Consider the following 19,975-nt stretch of genomic DNA (forward strand, 5'->3'; position numbering starts at 1 on the left):
TTTATTTATAAAATGAATCCATGCTGCGCAATTAAATGTGTTTATGAGGCCGAATTTCCATTCCATTTAATAAATACTATTTTGAGATTCAACAAAATATTCTGTGGGTCTAAATTATAATCCTTTATTTTTCTAAAACTTAGTTTCACTTAATTCTTCATCGACACATGATTTATTTGTCAAGTTGAAATTCAATAATAATAAAAAAAAACTCTTTATTTCAGATAGAATTTTTTTCTAACTGACTAGGAATTAAATGAAATGGAAGTAATAAAAAAGGAATAAAATATTTGTCCGTAGTAAAATCTATTTTCCGATCGCAAAGTTGCAAAAACTGCAATAAAATCCATCAAAAAAAGTCCCGCTGTGGACGGATCATCAAGACACGGTTCCCAGCAGGTCACCGAAATCAAGCATCACTGGCTGTGGCCAGTGTGCAGGTGGGTGACTACTTGGATCAGTCTGCGTAGTGACCGAGGGTGTGCGGTCTGGGTCCTCGTTAAACTGTTCTACCGTAAAGTGCTCGACTTCGTTTGCAGGTCGTCGGGCTACCGGAGCGGGGGTGCCGTTTCCTCTGCAGAGGATCAAAATTGTGATGGCTTTTCTTCGGATCATCCTCAGGGATGTCTCCCAGACCGTCGCCAATAGCCCACTGTGGTGCTCTATAGTGTGACGTAAATGAACTAATATTACAATTAAAAAACATTTAAGCTTGCTAACCTTAAATTTGAATGAGTTTCAGTTACCGTTTCGTACTGCTGCCACCGCAGCTTTGTGGTTGATTCACTGATAGACGGTTGTGAATTCAAAAGACCCTCTATTCATCAACGTTCGTCAAGACAACCCTTCAGCTGCTCTCACCTCAAAACCTTAAACATTCAAGATTATACAGAACCGCAACTTAGAATTATATAGTCTGTCTATAGAAAGAACTCCCCTTTCCTCGATGTCTAGGGCTGTCTGCTGCTATGGAAACAAGAAATACTGCATTTCGAGGAGGGGAACTTCTTTTTCCCCTGATGCCCCTTTCTATCACCAACCCGAGTCAAAACCTGTCTTAAATAATGCCCAACACTTGAAATAATTAAACCTCGTAACCATAGTAACTGCCACACGAATGGTGAGGGGAATTTGTTACATAGACAAACTATAGTTCTTTGAGGTGCGATTTCTAAAGGAGTGATGACGACACATACTCAGTAGAGACTGTGGCTGCACCTTTCTTTAAAGAATGGTTTTCCCGATAGGACACATGTAGAAAAATAGTTTCTTAAACGAATACATTTTGTTTTCAAAGATAATTTTTTATGCCAGTTTTCCATAATGGTGCTTATTGTCCAAACACGCCTCGGATTTCTAATCACGAAGAATATATTTTTTTCTGGTATGTAGAATTTATTTTATGGTATCATTTTATGTATTATGAGCTCGACATTCTAAGGAACTTTAATGGACGACAAAAAAAAAATGAAATAACTTCTACACATAAACTCAATTCCGATTTTGTTTGTGAAAATTGTCTTTAGGGAAAAAGTCTTCATAGTGGAATTTTTTCTCTCTCTCCGAAAACCAATAAACATAAAACGATGAAAAATAATGATGTTCCTATACTCATAAATAGAGAAAACCGTTTTTTTTTTATTTATAAAGCTATGGATAAAATCTCATTGGCATTAATATTTTACAAGTAAAATCAAAATCGTCATTGTGCCTGCGTCATGAACAGTGACGTGTGACACTGTGATTTTTACCGAAAACGTGACATGGCTATTTCAATGGATAAAGACCCCCCCCTCCTCCCGAATTCATACCAAGAAGCCATAATAGACAGAGAAAATCAACAAGAAGAAAGATTTTAAGAATTTTTTTTTCTAGTCCTCGTTCTACTATGCACATTTTGGCAGTTTGTTTTCTCTTCTGAAAATTTAAATATTTTGGCTTTTGAATGTAAATATTTTAGAAATGATAGATTTATGGCCACGCGATTACATTTATAAGTCAATAAGAAGATAAAGTTTCAATGTGTCTTCAACGCTTTCAAGCTTTAAATACATATATTCTATGCCTTTTAAATCGAAGAAAAAATAATCTTTTTGGGGTGACCTATGTCCATAGAAACTCAGCTCTTTACTCGAGCATCCATAAGAGCCGGATCTCTTAGCCCGCCTTCTTTAAAATTTCTTTTTTTGAAGAAGAATAACAAAACCATTTAATTTAAAAGAAAAAGTAAAATTCCTTCCAAATTCACTGATGCTTTTTTTTCTCTTTGTTGTTGTTAATAAAAATCACTCTTCTACCCAAAACAATTGAATAGAGACGCAATTTTTTTTACTGTAAGTGAATATTAAACGGAAACTGAATTATTTTGCGCGCAGCAAAACGGCATTTATTATGAATCCTACATACTTCAATTTTTGACTCATAGTTCCTAAAAAATAAATAAATTGAGTTAAATTGAAATCAATTATATAAAAAACAAAATCAACAAAAATGTTGTGATCGCCTTATTAAGATCAGTGGTTACCCATGGATCAAATGCTTTCTGGATCGCTAAACACCACCACCATTTCAAATCATGAGTTGCAAAATCTGTCTCCATGGATGTATGACCGATTTTCATATCCCGGCTATTTACGACTTTCGAAATACTTTTCCTTCTCCAGCATTCATGTTTATATTAAAAATCACACCGTCAAGCCCGTAGGTAGGTACTTAATTAGATACTAGGTCACACTAGAGCTATTGGCGACGGTCTGGGAAACATCCCTGAGGATGATCCGAAGATATGCCATCGCTATTTTGATCCTCTGCAGAGGGGATGGCTCCCCTGCCTTGGTAGTCCGACGACCTGCACGCGAAGTCCAACGCTTTACGGTGGAACAGTTCAACGAGGACCGATACCGCGCATTCTCGATCCTTACGCAAGCTAATCACCCACCCGCTTACTGACCTCAGCCAGTGATGCTTGACGTCGGTGTTCTACTGGGAACCGTGTCCATTGCGGGACTCAAGCCAGTCATTCTACGTTCATAATATGAAAAGACATTAAAAATGCCTGCTAGTGAAAATAAAAACAAGCAGCGGATGCCATAGCAACGCATGCAATGACGACGCATGCGCACTGTTTACTAGTATTCTTGAACAGAGTTGAAAAGTGTGTGGAGGCCATCCGATACAAACGAAGACCCATTTTGCCATAAAATTAAATAATATCAATACTAATATTAAAAGAATAGTTGTCTGTTTTAAAACGCTTTAGAAACTATTATAATATCGTGAATAATAAAGAAGAATACACAAAACGTTCAATATAAATTGAAGGCTCTGTATTTTGAAATATTTTTCCGTCATAACGGAATACTCAGATTCTTTAAGGTTTAAATTATTCTTCAACTGAGATGAATACACTGATGATTTTAATGCCATATACATAAATGAAAGGCAAACAACGGGTGTTGATTCCGAGTAAAACCTTTTTTGTATGTCACGGGCAAACAGTTGCTCTGTTTGCTCAGTCGGTGTCATTAAATTAGGAGAATTTTTATTTTCATTCTTAAAACATACGTTAAATGATTTTTCTAAATTTATCCAGCATTATTACTTCTATCTCCTCTCATGGCTACCGGGTGAGTCTTTCATTCATTCATTATTAAATTCTGACATCTGTCTTGTTAAGTCCCTACTGGTCATATTATGAGACTTCGCTCTTTTAAGATTCTGTGTAAAATCCTAATGATCAGGTGATGCTCTATACAGCTTCATTGTTTTGTCGAGATTGTTTGCACTTGTTTACGTTCCTGTATCCATGATGGGTTAAATGAGACGATATATCATATATATTCGACAATCCGATACATGAGACGATATAATAGATAAATATAGAATATTTATTGTCATTATATTAGTATATTATAATTATCAGACGCACTATAGTATTTTTATAATGACATGTTTTCCACGAGTTTAGAGTCAATGCTTTTATATTTAAACATGCATGTCATGGGTTTTTATTCAGGAGATTTTTCGTGTACTTCCTATTTGTATTTATTTGTTACGTATAGCATGACAATGTTAACCCTAATTGATGCACGAACGCAAACAAGGGCCAAAGTCGCATAAACACAATAAAGCTGTATAGAGTATCACATGATAATTAAGATTTGACATAGAATCTTAAAAGAGTGCGTCTCAAATTATGGACTGGGACTGTGTGTTCATTAAAAAATGGAACTCTTTTCACACTTCTCTGGAAAAGTCTTATTACAGTCATTTTATGAGTGACTCCATCCGAGGGAATTTTATTTCAGTCAACTTTAAATTCAGTCTGAAATAAATCAAGATAATTGGGTAAATGAGGGATCGACTTTATAATGTGCGCGTTAAATGCATTTGGAGCAGCTGAAGTAAGTCTAGAAAAAGTGAGGATTTTTTACAATCAGCCTGTTTGCAGAAAGCCGGAATATTCAACTAGCCTACGTCGCATTTATATAAACAGCATCACAAGAATGAAGTACGTCCCGATAAAAAAAAAATAAAAAAAATCTTTAAAATTATTTTTTTCAAGGGGGAAAAATGTATCCATATAAAAACGTTTTTATCTGAATACGTTTTGTCCTCGATTGTTCTTCAATGGATCGACTAGTAGGTTATTTTTATTGTTTGTTGATTTTTTTTAAGTTAAAGGTTGCATCGGCCGATATATATGTATGCAATCGTTTCAGACGCTATAAAATTCGCTATAGCAGATGAAATGTCGTTGTTGTGAGTTTGTCTTTGTATGCAAATACACATAATGTTGTAGTAATGTCAAACAATGAATAAAAAGACTGAAATAAACACTTTTTTTTGTACAAAGCTCAGATCGATTGTAGGCTGGACTGGGTGTAGCAGAAAAAGCAATAGATTTTGACGTCATTCATACCATTGAATGTTATTTTCAATACAAAAAAGCTAACATTTAAAATCCTTCTTTTGTTTCAATTTATATTCGAAAGTTAAACGGAAGTCGTAAAATATAAGGTTAAAAGAAGGGTTCATATAAGATGCAGTCGTTTCCGATTGTATACCTACTCATACTATTTTTTTAACCCTCTATAAGAATATGAACAGCAGAGAAGATGTAAGAATTTAAGAAGCTATTCATTAACACTAGAGAGGCTGAAATACCTACATAGCTCAAATGCAGTCAAAATAACTGCATTGTGAAAGAATAACTAATGTATAAAGAAATTTGTTTAAAAGCAATTTTTAATATCTCTGATATTATTTTCAGTTATTAGTAAATATAAACCCTAAAAATAATTATAAAAATCACAAAATTCTCAGAAATTGTGTCATTCCATATATCATTGTTTTTCTAATTGAAATTTAAAAAGCAGTCAAAATGACTTCCTTGGGCAATCTAATGTTAAAAAAATGTCTGCTCATTCCAAAAAACGCATTTTTAAGATCACTTTTTAAACAAATAGATTATCAAAATGTATTTGATTTAAATAATGATTGTCTAAATCCGTTGGTATCTGTTGTTGTCGGTGCATTCTAACGGACTCTATAAGAAGTCCTATAAATGTATCCTTCATTAAAAATATCCAGAAATGTTTAGTAATTCATTAAAAGTTATAACTGTATTAACGGTAGTTAACGTTTTGAAATGGTTAACTGGCAAAGAAGTGAATACTTGCTTTTGCATTCACTTTTGCTGCATTCAGTTAATTAAAATAACGAATACAAAACAACTATTTAAAATTCTCAATTAATATGATAAGAATTAAATAATGCCAAATAATCTCTTTAAGGAATTAAAAATTAACCATGATTAATTTAGAATTTAAATTATTATTGGATTAAATTTCATGTCAATAGAATCTGCAATGAAAGTGTTTTAAGTGAATACTTTTTAATTATGATTTATCTTTATTATTATCTTTATTATTGATGCATCTTTATTATTGAAGTATCTTTGTTATTAAAAATGACTGCGAGGCAGTCGTGGGGGTTAGTGAGCGAAGCGAACAAGTGGCTTAACTTTATAGTCCTAAATTAAATAGGGTCTTAATAATTTATATTATTTATCAGAATAAAATCAATAATAAATGAGTTTGTGTGTGCGTGTGTATCCCTTTAGTACAACAGAACCGTCGGTTTTATAGTCCTGAAATATAGAGAGGGTGCAAAAGTGGTCATTTTAGTTCCCGATCCTAAAAATCGTTCAAAAACTTTGATTAAATCGGAGACATTTAAAAATGAAACATCCCCATTGGCTTAGACCTGACGTCCTATATATAAATGAAGCTGCAGACGATTTTATAGATAACGTTAGTGATGATTGCTCGCTCATGGCTCTCATTAATCAAAAGGGAAGTTTATGACACGTTCTCAGATATTTAATTGCGTACTTGCAGCTTAAGGAGAAGACAATCACAGTTACAAAGGCACGTGCCCTATAACATCAGCGTCAGCTGATCGTTTATAAACAAGATGGCGTGTTAAAGTCAAGCTAATTTCTCCACATAGGTTGGAATGTTAATTAATGTGAGATCAATTAAATACAACTGTGCATCACGCATGGAATCTGTTAAAATACAATTCTTTTTTGTCTATGTGTTTTACTTAACTTCAATTTATTATTTGTTTATGTATTTTATTGTAGCCGTGATAGATAATTTTGTTTTGTGCAACTTCGATGCATAATCAGTTTGTTTATGTCTTACAAGGCTTCGTGCCGGTTCTATAAGAAGAATAAAATGAAAGAGTTTAAATCTTTGTGAAAGCATATAGAATGTGTCAGTTTCGAGAATTAATACTTGACGGGCTTAGTGTACTCGAAATAGAATGGAAAGAACTGTTGTTAACGTAATCAAATGGCACGTTTTAACAGACAATCGAAATACCCACACTACGTTACTGACAAGTATGACATAGTCTTTTTTATTCGTTGTGTCAGATAATCTCAATAATCAACTTGAACGGCGTAGCATAGGCAGACTACGTCACCAAACTTTATTTAAGTAATACAAAATCACGTGTTTACTTTTTTATATAAATATAGTTATATTTTCAAGGCCTATTTAGATAAAACTAAATAATTTAAAATCAACGATATTTGAAATGAAAAAAAAAAAAATAACGTACTGAAAAGCAAATTTAATAGAGAAATAGCACTAAATCGCTTAGGGGATGTGCAAAAAATCGCTCTGTAAAAAGTACAAAGAGAAATAAAAATAAGCCACGTACTAAAGAGAAACATTAACGGAGAAATTATTCTATTTGCTTTAGCAGTAAATCACCAAAGTATATTGATGCCCATAATGATTAATTTTGGTATTAGTTACCACCTGCATACTAAAAATACATAATTAGTTAAGAAATTGCACTCATTCGATTTGGAGAAAAGCAAAATCTCATCATACTATTTTTGACAAAAATGATGCTTAATCAGTAGTAGTTAGTATCACTGAAAAAAAAACTATGTACCAAATAGCAAAATTAATGGGAAAATTGCACTAATTCATTGCAGAGAATATTAAAAATATCATCATACTATTGTTGTTGCCAAAGAGATTAATTAATTTTGGTAATAGGTACTAAATGAAATACAAAATAAGCTAAATGTAAGAAAAAGAAAATTAATTGGAGAAATGTTCGTACAGGAAGAATATAAAAACTTCCCATACTATTATTGACGCTAATACTGTATCGTAAATTTTGATAATAGACACTTCGGTTCTATGGTAATTGGTGCAATTTTCATCAATATCAAATACAGAGCTGCCAACTCTTCCTGTTTTTTTGGAAGATTTTATTTTCCTATTTTAAGTCGTAGCGAAATCCATGTTATTCGATTAAACTTTTGAAATTATAATATTATAAATGAGTTTGGCCACCTCTACATATAAAAAGGTACAACATAAATATATATATATATATATAATAACAGGGCTACATCTCTGTTATCATTGGTATATTCATATTAAGAAATGCAGTTGAAAGCCATGATACGCTATAAAAAGCTTTATTTAAAGATAGCTGGTGGTTACAACAGTTCACATCTCCACTCCACACAGGAGGGGGTTTGGACAAAACTCCAAATGGTTATTGGAATATGTTATTCAGCAAGAGACATGCAAAAACCCTCGCTCTCACATTAAATACTACAGATATAGGTGTACTTAGGTCCCAGTCGCACATGCCTTTGTAACTTTATGGAAAATCATTTAATGCTTCCTAATATGGAAGTGAAAGAGGCACAAGATTCTAAAAATAACTCCTCCTTTGAAATATAAATCTAATTATTATTCAATGGTACGTTTTCAGCCTTGAATTCCCAAAATAGAATATCTCTACTCTTACTCTTTAACAAAAACATTTTATGAAACCGAAAGAGTTTTAATTCTTTTATTAATACAAAAGTATTTATTATTTTTGTACTTTATATATATATATATATATATATATATATATATATATATATATATATATATATATATATATATATATATATATATATATATATATATATATATATATATATATATATATATATAAAGCATAATAGTCTTAACGATAGCGAATTTCATCCTGGTCAAAATATTAATGTATTTTTGAGTCAGATTGTTTTTCGGTAATTGTTTTACTACCACTTGGAAAATCCATTCTCAGAAAGAGTTGAACGGACTACGAATCTCAAAATTAATTACGGAACTACGGAGTTGAACATTAATAGTCGTAAACCCTTAAAATTGGGTCGGTTGTTCAACGACGGTTATAAAATCTCGGGAAGAGAGTGTGAGTTGGCAGATATTCAAATATACTGTTAATGTGGGTAAAATGAGTGCATCTATAAAAGTGACATTAATATTTTCCATCATCTTAAATAAAGAAAGTGTAGAAAAAATTGTTTTACGGGCCGAAAAGGATAAGTACAGCAGAAAGATGCATTTTGACCATTATGATTTGGCCTGGAGCAATAGCATGATTCTAAGCGATACTGAATACAGTGAATAGTTATTTTGATAGGATGTACTATTAAAAACGTGTTTTTTTCTTAATCTAATAACGTAAATCCACAGGCAAGGGCAGTAATAATAAATTAATTAATAAATAAAAATTTGAATTTCTTTTAATTTTGTTGGTATGTGTTTTGGCAGATGTTGAGTTGATATATGTTTTGTGCATGATTTCGTAATCTAGTTGTCCAGTTCTGATTTAGTGATAGTTTATATTTCATCATGGGTATTCAATGAGTATTTAATAAAAATAGAGATGCTTTTTTTAAACAGAATCAATGCTTCTTTCAGATAAAGTATCCTTTTTTTTTAAAAAAAAATTCGTTTGAGAGATACAGTTTTGAAACTTTTTTTTAATTTTATTTCCTTTCTGTGTCATGAATTATATTTATAAAACAAAAGTTGTGAAATGTTTGTACATCAAAGCTCTCTGAGACGTTTGATTTAAAAATTCAACAGCTTTAATAAAGTGTTAAATGTGAAAAATGTGATTTTTCATTTTTATTTTAAATAGAAGTGAAAATAATATACGTTAGTATTAACACATTTTTATTCATTTCTCATAAAATTTCCCAAACTTTTATTTATTTTCAACATCTTTTGCTGTTAGCACTTGAAAAATCAAAAAAAAAAATCACATTTTACTTTTTTATTATTTATTTTTTATAAAGTATGAGACATCAAAATTAAAAACAAAATTTGCAATGACTTAAAGACAAATTTAATAAAATATCTGAAATAAACCAAATATCATTGAGATGTCTTTCATTTAGGATGTGAGATGCATAATCTTTAAAAAAAAAAATTTTACTTCAGAATTTTACGTCAAAAATACGAGTATTTCACTTTCTTACTAAGCATTCGTAAAAGTTATGTAAAACTGAACCTTCGAATGATATCAGAAAATAGTTATCCAAAAAACGTAAAATTATGCGTCAATAAATTGGTTCTCGTATTTTGCAAATTTTTTACCAACCACTTCTTTCTGAGGACGTTATTTTTACATAATATTTACTTTAGCAATACGTCAAAAGGTACGTCAGTTGAAACGTTAAATTATACAAAAAAGTTGCACTCCAAAAAACGGAGAAGTTGCCTCAATAAATTCGAACCGAAATTTCAAATGGTAAATTTACTTTGTCCATAATACGTAAAATACGATGAATCATTTTTACTAAATCTATAGTGTAAATTTTCTTTCGCCGATTTTGCTTAAAATATGCGAAAGCAATCTAACCGAAGGATTATTGGTAAAATCCATTCCGTTCATATTAACGTAAAATTTACGTATAAAGAAGCCTCCACCGATTTCCCAAAACTTAACGTTTCATTCAAGCATTCTACATGGAAATTTTCCCCATATAGCTAAGTAGCGATTTGCGTGGGGTCAAAAAAATGATGCCAACACTGGGGAACTATTTTCTCTTGCACCTTCGTTCCTTTGATCACTTATCAAGTTTATTTGAAGTTATAAAAACAGAATTTACAATTTCGGTTTTTTATAAACACGGAACTTAAAGTGGGTGGAATGGGAGAAGAAAAGCACCGCCAAAAAAATGAGTCATAAAAATCAAAATAACTGTAGGTAATAGATTAAATGAAATTTCTCTTTATAAATCATTACGAAAAATGTTTTGAAATAGCATTGTTCGAAAAAAATAGCCTCATAAAGGGTTAACTATTCATTCATTTAAGAGAAGAAGTAGAATGGCGTGGAAACAATACTTAAAGTGTAAACATGAAAACTCAAATCCACTTTATTTTGGTTGTTGTTAAATAGTCCAACATTTTTAAAAACTTTCATGTCCTACTTATAAAGTGAGAAATTATCTCTAAGCAAGTTTTTCCTAAAATGAAAAGAAATAATAATTCTTTTCATTGGCAAAACAATATCAGTCAGTCCATAAAGAGAAAGTATGGCAAAAAAAAAAGAAGAAAAACGAAAATATGACGTCACGTACAAAAAAAATAAACATATATAAAATAAGAAAAAGTAGAATCTGCTTATCAAAAAAATAGAATAATAAATACTGTTTATTCCAAAAGAAATCAGCCATAAGAAATGAAGCAGCTGTTGTAGATTCTGACATAATGGAATGAAATAAAGATTTTATGAGATGGAAATAAAACGGTGTTTCCATTTATTTTAATGCTGTCATTAGATATTTATGTTTGCATACACCATAAAAATAAACAATAGGTTAAATTCCGTTTACTTCATATTTCCCTTTTTTTTTCGGTGCTCAGCAAACTTTTGATGATAGAATAATATTCGACACCTTTCAAATAAAGTAAAAAATAAAAGCTTTACTAGCACTAAACATACCATAGCCAGTCAAATGAAGAACTTTAGCATCGAAAATGCGCTTATCATCTTATCGTTTTTGCACGTTTGACTTCATGACTTTTTCCAACAATTATATACACTTACTATTCTATTATTATTATTTGTATTTTATATGTTTCGAATAATACTTGTCGTCTACCTATTTCTACCACAAACTGTCATTTGAGCGGGAGAACAATGTATTGCTTTATAAGGTTATCGGATCAGAAATGAAGATGTAATGCGTGTTCAACATATTGCATTCGATGAGTTGCACATTTCTGCAAAGTCTGTTGCGTAACTAATTAAATCAGAATAACTGTGAATTCAAATTTCAAGAAAGTACCTAACATTTTTTAAATTGGTATTTTTGTGTCAGAAAGAGGAACAAAAACTAAATGTTTCGGTAAGTAGCTCATGTTTTATTTTGATAGCTTTACTTCACTTCCAACTAACTGTTAGTTTTCACGCAGAAAAATGCCGAAACAATCGAGACAGCGCAAGTTCTTAGAAGAAATAATATTAGTTATAAGAATAGTAATTCCTATATATTAGATGTCTCAATTACCCTTAAGACTTATTGAAATACGATTATTAAACATAGAAAACTTTTCCAATCTGGAGTACTGCTGAATGCAAACAGACTGAATCGATTATTGATATGAATTAATTTGCAGGTTATTGTGGGGAAGTGCCTTGACTCTGTTGTGCACAGCAATGCTGGTCGATGGCAGGGTGAAGGGGGGTGCTGCTGGACGCCGCAAATATCCCAGAAGTCCCATACCTTTGCTGAAGAAAGAACTCAACGACACTCATCCGGACTTCAGCTACAACGGAATACTGGACGCTGCGATGGTACTCATTCGGGCCGCAAAGAGGATGGGGCCCTCACTAAACGGTAAATATGTTGTTCCAGTGGCTCCATCTATGTCCGAGAATTTTGACTTTTGCCAAACCCATTTATAGGGCTTCATTCATCCACAGATGACCTGAACCAATGAACGATCCATATACTCGTCAGTACCCACAAAGGTATAATTTGTTATGGGAACATAGAGGACTTTGCAACCCGACAGATTTAACGCACACCAGTCACCATTTACTACACGGGGATTCGTCGGCAGGCTGGATTCGAACTCCCTCGGCCGACCAGGCTATCCCTTGAGATAGATATGTGAGGAAGCCATATAGGCAGGCGCGGAAGGCTGTTTCCTTTTGAGATGAGATAAAACCGAAGCAAATATTTACGTTATGGTTCTGAGGTCAGTTAACAGTGAAATTCTCAACGTCAGAGAATGAAAGTCTCTTTGTCATTATAAAGTTTGTCCTTACTATACTCATTTCTGGGAATACGGCCATCCCTATTCAAATGTAATTTTGAAACTGAGGAAAGAGAACTCCTCAAGAATTGGGACAATCCATTGAGGACTCTTTCATGGAATTACAGTCCCTGGTCGAAATTATTAGACGCATTCTGAGATTCCATGTAAAAATGTTAGTTATAAGGTGATACGTTACAGCTTTATTGTTTATACGCGGCTAAAACCGGTTTGCACTTGTTTACGTTCCTGTATCCATGGGTTAAATGAGGCGATCTATAATATAAATTCAACGATTGGATACATTTGACGATATATTATATAAATATAGAATATTTATTACATCAAATATTATATTATAATAATTAGACCCCATTATTAGACCCACTGTAGTTTTTTAATAATAACATGATTTGCACGAGTTTATGGGCCATACTTTTATGTTTAACCATACACGTAATGGGGTTTTATTCGAGAGATTATCTATAGACTCCCTATTTGTATTTATTTTTAACGTATTGCATGACAATGTGAACGCATTGATACACGAAAGTAAACAAGTGCAAACCGGTATCAGTGGCGTAAAAACAATGCAGCTGTAGAGTATCACCTGTATAATTTGAGATTTTGCGTAGAATCTTAGAGTGCGCGTCCAGGGACTCGCATTTACGTTTCATGGGGAGGAAAACCTCTCCAGGCTAGCTGACGATCACCGTCTACCATGGAGGAGGATATTATAGGAAAGCAGAATTTGTATCGAGACGAATGTCTGAGCCACCGCGGCTCTACTGAGAAAAGTTTCTATTTCCATTGATGCACGCAGTTATAGGATCGTAACACGTAGCTGTTGGCGCTGTTGGCAAGTTTTGGTGCGCTCATTGAAGTCCAAAAAAGACTGGTTCTTGCAAACAATTGACCCATTATTTCAATTTGCCTTTAACATGCTCTTTCGAACTGTGACCTTCTGTCTAAGAATAAATTATTGTGAATTGGACATTCATACTTCTGGAAATTTGCCTTTAAGTCCTAAATAATATTAAGCTTCATTAATATTCACGTTTATCAAGAATAACTAATGTATATTTTTTATATCCACAGACGTTTGCACATGCTCCAGGTTTGCTCTGATTTCATCAAAATCAGGGATATAAGAAAAGAGGACGGGTTGTGCGAGAAACTGACATAATGAAAAAGTATCATTAAAGAAAGGGCCATAAACTTGTAGTAAAAATCGTTTTTGATTAGAGTTGGCAAACAACTGTGAGTGTGTGGCGCAACTACGAAACATCAATTCTTTAATACATGCTATCTTGATTCAGGTACCTTTTGATAGATGACTATTTCGTCCTTCTCCACATTCGTGACCTCCAGACGTGACGTGAGCTCGCCTACATCTAAAGTGATGGATGGTACACATTGAAAAATTCACTTGCTATTTGAGTCGTTGTCTTCCACGGTTTCATTTTTACACAATGGGAATCCTTTACACACTCGACTGCTAATAGCAACACAGGAGAACACACAACCGTGAACTTAGTACAGCTCTCACAGCTCTCAAAATCCGACGAACTTAACTCTCGGTCTTTTACTGCAACTAGTGGTTCATCGAACCCTGATAAACTGGTGGGTCGATTTCTACAATAAGTGATCGTCATATGGTTTCATTTATAACAGTAAACAGTGCTAAATCTATGCAAACATTTCGTTTCCGAGATTAGGTTTTTTACATGCAATCTTAAAAATTTTTAAACTATTTTCAGGATTTCTAAGCATTGCACTTTTCAGAAGGCGAAGGTTTCTGAAGAGAACGAAATGTATAAAATTTACATTTCTCACAACTACATTCATGCAATAAACAGAAGTGTGTTATGCAGGGAGTTGTTCCATATTGACAAATGTTATGTTACATAATGTGTGTTTTTGTTTTAGGTGAATTGAGTACTCTGGAGCGAATGGATGGAGACGCAGGTAAACAATACATTTCATTTTTCTTTTCTTTTCTTGGATTCAAATAACCGCAGAGAAGTGCAAATTATGGGTTGGAAGTGAGCCGTTTTTACCTTTTACGCAGAAAAAGACGAAGGCGTTTCATGCTGTATTTCATATATTATTAAAATACTAATATTTTAAACTTATTTTGACTTTAACTAATACTAAATAATAAAAAACGTATAAAAGAAATATGTTTAAAAAAAATTCTGCGTCAAAATTCTTCCGATAGAAAAGCCTTTAAAGTTGAAATTTTCATAAGCAAAATAAATTAAATTTGGCGACGGTGCATTCGAAATAAAACTTGTAGTGTTTCATAATTTGTAACGACTCCGAAATGGATGAAATAAATTTCATATATGATTTTAGAAAAATGACATTAAAAAAAAAATCATCCATTGACACCTCATGTACTTTCCTTACTGAATCATTTCAGCATTCTTTCATTTCATTACGAAATAAAGAATGCATTTATTACAGCATTTTATAATCTTGTCCAGCTTCCTGATGTTATCGCAGGAAGTGAAAATAGTGGCGAATATTTTTGTGGTGGACTGCTTTAACTTCCGCTGAATCTCTTTCAATAAATAGTTTTTGCTTCACAACACAGTTTTGCATTCAATAAGTTTCGCTGCACTAATATTTTATTCTATCTGTGGATTAACTAAAGTGGATACGACTCTATAAACATTCGCCGCTGCCATTTGGTCCCAGGCAGAAATTAACTTGTTATTAGAACCCATGATTTTCATACCACAGGCCAGAAAACTACTCAATGTGGTCTCTCTGCCCTGAATTGAGAACACTAAACGAAAAATTACTTCTTATACGTTCAATGTATGTGTGCCTTTAAAAAAGCAGGAAGCTAACAGCGATACTAGCAAGATTGTTTTCAATTTAAAAAAGAAGAAAAAAAAATTTCTTACTAATTGTCTTCCACTACAAAAATACCAATTCACTGGTATATTAGACACGTTGACTCGATTCTATGTACATTCTCGTAGACATGCTCTGCCCCGCACGGGTGACCTTCGGAAGTGATGTGAGCATGCCTACATTGACAGAAACTCCCACTTCGATATGAACACGCCTCTCTTGAGAGTAACGCCCACATTGATCAGGATGCGCCTACTTCGATGGAGGGTCCACATGGAACAGTTGATTTGTTACTTGTGGCTGCGACATTATCCACCTCTTCGCACTGTTGCTACTCAGTCTCGATCACACACAACGTACAAAGTATACACTCGATTGCTGAAGGTAACACAAGAGTGACCACTATCGGGGACTTAATACAGCTCGCACTCAAAAGTACGGTAGTCTTAATACAGCTCTCCCGGTTTTTGCACAAAACAGCAATGAATCAACTAGTGGTATCCATTCATCGAATTCTATCCCACCTCTGGTGGGGGAGTACTGTAGAGTGTCTACCACTATAAGAATACAATTCCAGTTCACTAGTATACAAGTATCATGTTAACTCGATTCTACGGTGGGATACCTTTTCGCAGACGAAGTTTGACACTGTCGATAACAACTCTCCCCACACAAATGTTTAGTCTTTTTAAAATAAATGAAAAAGAACAAATTTTAAAGAAAATTAGGCCTTAATTACTTAAAATTAAACTTAATTAAAAAGTTTTATTTTCAAAGTAAGATTAACTTTTATATTAAAAAAAGTGAAAAAATAGTTTTTTTTTCCTCTTCTATTTTGTAAGTAACGAGTGATGCTATAGAACGAGGTGCAACCGTTTATATCACGCAGAGAAAGTTGGAACTCAAACTTTCGATATTTTCAAGAGAAAATCTCGCACTTTCTCGTACGTAGGAGCTTCGCAAGTTCTACAGTTGTTGCGCTGTGCAGAACTTACTCTCGCAGAAATATCGTTTAAACCTTTTTCCAATTTTTGCAACCATCATAAATGACGACGAGAAAATCACTTTTTCAGATGTTGTGGAAGATGGAGGGAGGTGTCCACCAAGGCCCATAGACTGTGAGGAGTTACTGCAGGAATGTGAGGTGGTTGTGTCCGGTGTGTACAGGGTGTACCCTAGAAGTCGTGTGGAGACGTGGGGTGACGGAGGATTCGAGGTATACTGCGACATGGAGACAGACGGTGGGGGGTGGACGGTGAGTGAGTTTTTATATTTGAAATGAATTCACATCCTTATAAAAATCGATGCAAATACCTGCAATTGAAGGTATGACTTTTTACAGTCATGAGACTTTATTCCACACATCCTGAAACTCCAACAGGAATAAGGCAAATAACTGGTTTGCAAGTACTCACTTTGGAAATGATTTTAATTTATAAACATTATGCTTTACTTTCATCAAAAATCCACATTTTATTGAAGAAATATCTAGAACATAAGACAAGGAAGCCGGATGAAATTTACTGTAGAGTTGGTCTGTGGGATGCAACTAGTATTTTAAGGGAATTGGTGTTCAAGAATATATTATAATAAATTCAAACATATTTTTTTTCATTTTTTACAAAAAATATGGGGTCAGTGGATTAAATCGTTAAATTAAAAAAAATTTCTAAAATACTTGCTACTGTATAGCGTGAGTGCATCTTTATTATATTGCACCACATATTTTGGTTTGAGAAACGAAAATCATGATTGCCTAACTGTGTATATTTATCGATGAAAACAAAATCTTATTTGTCTAGATGGTAAAGCTGAGATGATTTTTAAAAAAATTTCTGGACAAAAATGACTTAAAAAAAACTATATATATATATATATATATATATATATATATATATATATATATATATATATATATATATATATATATATATATATATATATATATATATATATATATATATATATATATATATATATATATATATATATATTCCGTATAATACTGCAGACTTTAAACAATATAAAAGGGTATTTCGTAAACAAAAATGATCACACTCATAATTTACAGCTTATTTTAAACAAACATTATTTGTATCTTTAACTACAGTTTGACAAGGATGCTTGTCGTAATAATAGACTATTCGCAATCTGGCGTACATCGAGCTGTTACTGTAACATCAGCACACTGAATTTTTAAAAAAGAACGTTCGTTAGATAGATCAAGAATGGGGTGAACCTGGTTTGAATTCCAGCGATGACTAGTAGATACGAATTCGGCACCCGACTTGCACCGACCACAGTGGCGTGAAATATCCCCAGTAGCAGATGGATCATGTGTTAGAGTCCCTTTGCCGTCGGGCTAACCGTCGGAGGTTTTTGTAGTTCTCCTCCATGTAACGCAAATGCGGGTTAGTCCGTAAGGAGGTTACGGTTAGTCCCATCAAAAAGTCCCATCAAATTTCTCCCAATACTTGATCCAGGTGTTCCCTTGTCTTCTGGATTGGGTTCACAATGACAAGACTACGTAGTTGAACATTAGCAGTCATAAACTCAGTAATTGGATCGACTGTTCAACGGCGGGTACAAAATAAAATTTTAAAAAAGTGAACTTCTTATACTCTTTAATTCATCCTATTCGGCAGCACATCTTTCTGAAACATGCATAAAAGAATGCCTTTATAACAGAGGGTATCATTTAAGAAGTTTTCTTTCCTCAAAAGAGAATATCAGTACCTGGTAACAGTTTCACTGTAACGAACTGTCGTCTCTAAGCATCTAAAGTATAAGGGTAGACATTTTCGTGAAGTGCTCGATGGATTACCATCAAGTTTTGTGTGACATTCTGCAAGCCAGCGCTGGAAATTTTTTTCTCATTACTAAGACGGCTGGTCTACCGGCCAAGTCTACCGACTGAAATCATCAACCACCATTATCAGCAATCTAACTCGATAAGTTCAAACAGCTACAGACTTTTGCCGTCGCAGAGTTTTGAAAGTACCAAGCTTTGTTATGATAGAGAACGAAACCCTCACTAAACGTTCCAAAATGTTGCTTTGCCTTTAAAAAAAAAACGTATTACTGCTTGCATTTCAACGTGAGACCACTTTTTCTTGACGTCTTGCCATTTCAATATAGGAAGAATTTTCATAGCGTGTCTGTCCAGGGGACCTCCAAACCAAGGGCTATCGAGGTCAGGCTACTGACTGGACAAGACAGGCCGCGATATTAGACTTTCTGATTGCATTTTCTGCCTTTCAAGATGCCCCTACTTTCCATTCCTATATCAATACATTCCTATAGATGTTCATTTTTGTACTGAAATGCAAGACTTATTATACTTAATAAACAAAAGGATGTAATTACTTCCCTTAACAATTATTTTGAAGGGGAAAAAAATGCAAAAAATCAACATATTTTCTTATTTTAATAATAAATGCAAGGAACCAAAACAATACACAAGTTTGAAGTTGAAATTTTAATTCTTTTAAGTGTAAGAAACTATCCCGAATTATCTCGGACAAATGAAAAAAGTTAAATATGAATCTTCGTATGATCGAAACAACACAAAATGATAGTTTTCAAAAGGTCAGTGAAGGAATACGCGATTTTTTAAAAACTCTTGTCAATTCAGCAACCATACAATCGCAGGTGTACTACAGTCCCACAGCTAAATAGCGTTGCTGTTAATATTATTTCTATCACTTTGAGCAAAGGTGAACTATGAATGGTAAACAATAACAAGCTTCCTAAGACAATTAGAAATAGAGAAAATGTATGCTTGCGAGGTGATGATGTTTGATCTGGTAGTTTTATTATTGCGATTTGTGTTTGAATTTGGGTTTCCTGTCATTCATAAATTGTGACTGGCTGTGAACCTAAAACAAATTGAAAAGAATCCTACATCAATAAAGTGTAAAGTCTGCCATGCTACCTCTTATTTGTCGGTATTTCTGTAAAATATCATCTTTGGTTATTTTTTGCGTAGCATCACAGCAAGTTTGCGGTGTCTTCCGAATTCATGTGTTGTTTTTTTCGTTGAACGAACGTATTATATTAAAAACACTTCAAATATAATATTATTGGATGGTGCGTTTTTTACGCATAGAAAGCCGGCATTAGCTTTACTCGGTCAACCATCCATAGTTGAGCCGCGATGGCTCAGAGGATCGCCTTCCAATGCGGCGAACCGGGTTCGAATCCCAGTCGATACGAATTTCCCACCCGGCTTGCACCGAGTATAGTGCTGACATGAAATATCTTCAGTGGTAGACGGATCATGGGTTAGAGTCCCCTTGCCGCCTGGCTAACCGTGGGAGGTTAGTCTGGCGGGTGAGCAATGCGAGTTAGCTCCATCAAAAAGGTCTCCACGAAGGTAAATTTCCCCCAATACTCGATGCATGAGTTCCCTTGTCTTCTGGTTTGGGTTCAAAATGACAAGGTTACGGAGTTGAACAGGA

The 19,975-nt window shown here is 33.5% G+C and overlaps 1 protein-coding gene across 3 annotated transcripts in view; it reads left to right on the top strand.

Moving 5' to 3' along the window:
• Positions 1-3,470: 3,470 nt before the first annotated feature.
• LOC107454370 (techylectin-like protein) overlaps positions 3,471-19,975 on the top strand; it is a 34,684-nt gene continuing 18,179 nt past the window's right edge. Inside the window, exons 1-4 of one of the 3 annotated variants that reach the window (XM_043054343.3) lie at positions 3,471-3,626; positions 12,009-12,229; positions 14,580-14,618; positions 16,589-16,770. In XM_043054343.3, the coding sequence (XP_042910277.1) occupies positions 3,616-3,626; positions 12,009-12,229; positions 14,580-14,618; positions 16,589-16,770 (453 nt within the window). In that variant the 5' untranslated portion in view covers positions 3,471-3,615. Of the gene's footprint in view, positions 3,627-11,322; positions 11,738-12,008; positions 12,230-14,579; positions 14,619-16,588; positions 16,771-19,975 lie in introns of those variants that run through there. The other 2 variants (XM_043054342.3, XM_071184853.2) reach the window with 2 other exon arrangements.

The sequence above is a fragment of the Parasteatoda tepidariorum genome, chromosome 5 (genome assembly GCF_982258835.1).
Source record: "Parasteatoda tepidariorum strain Cologne lab strain chromosome 5, Ptep-v5.0, whole genome shotgun sequence".
Classification (NCBI taxonomy): Eukaryota; Metazoa; Arthropoda; class Arachnida; order Araneae; family Theridiidae; genus Parasteatoda; species Parasteatoda tepidariorum.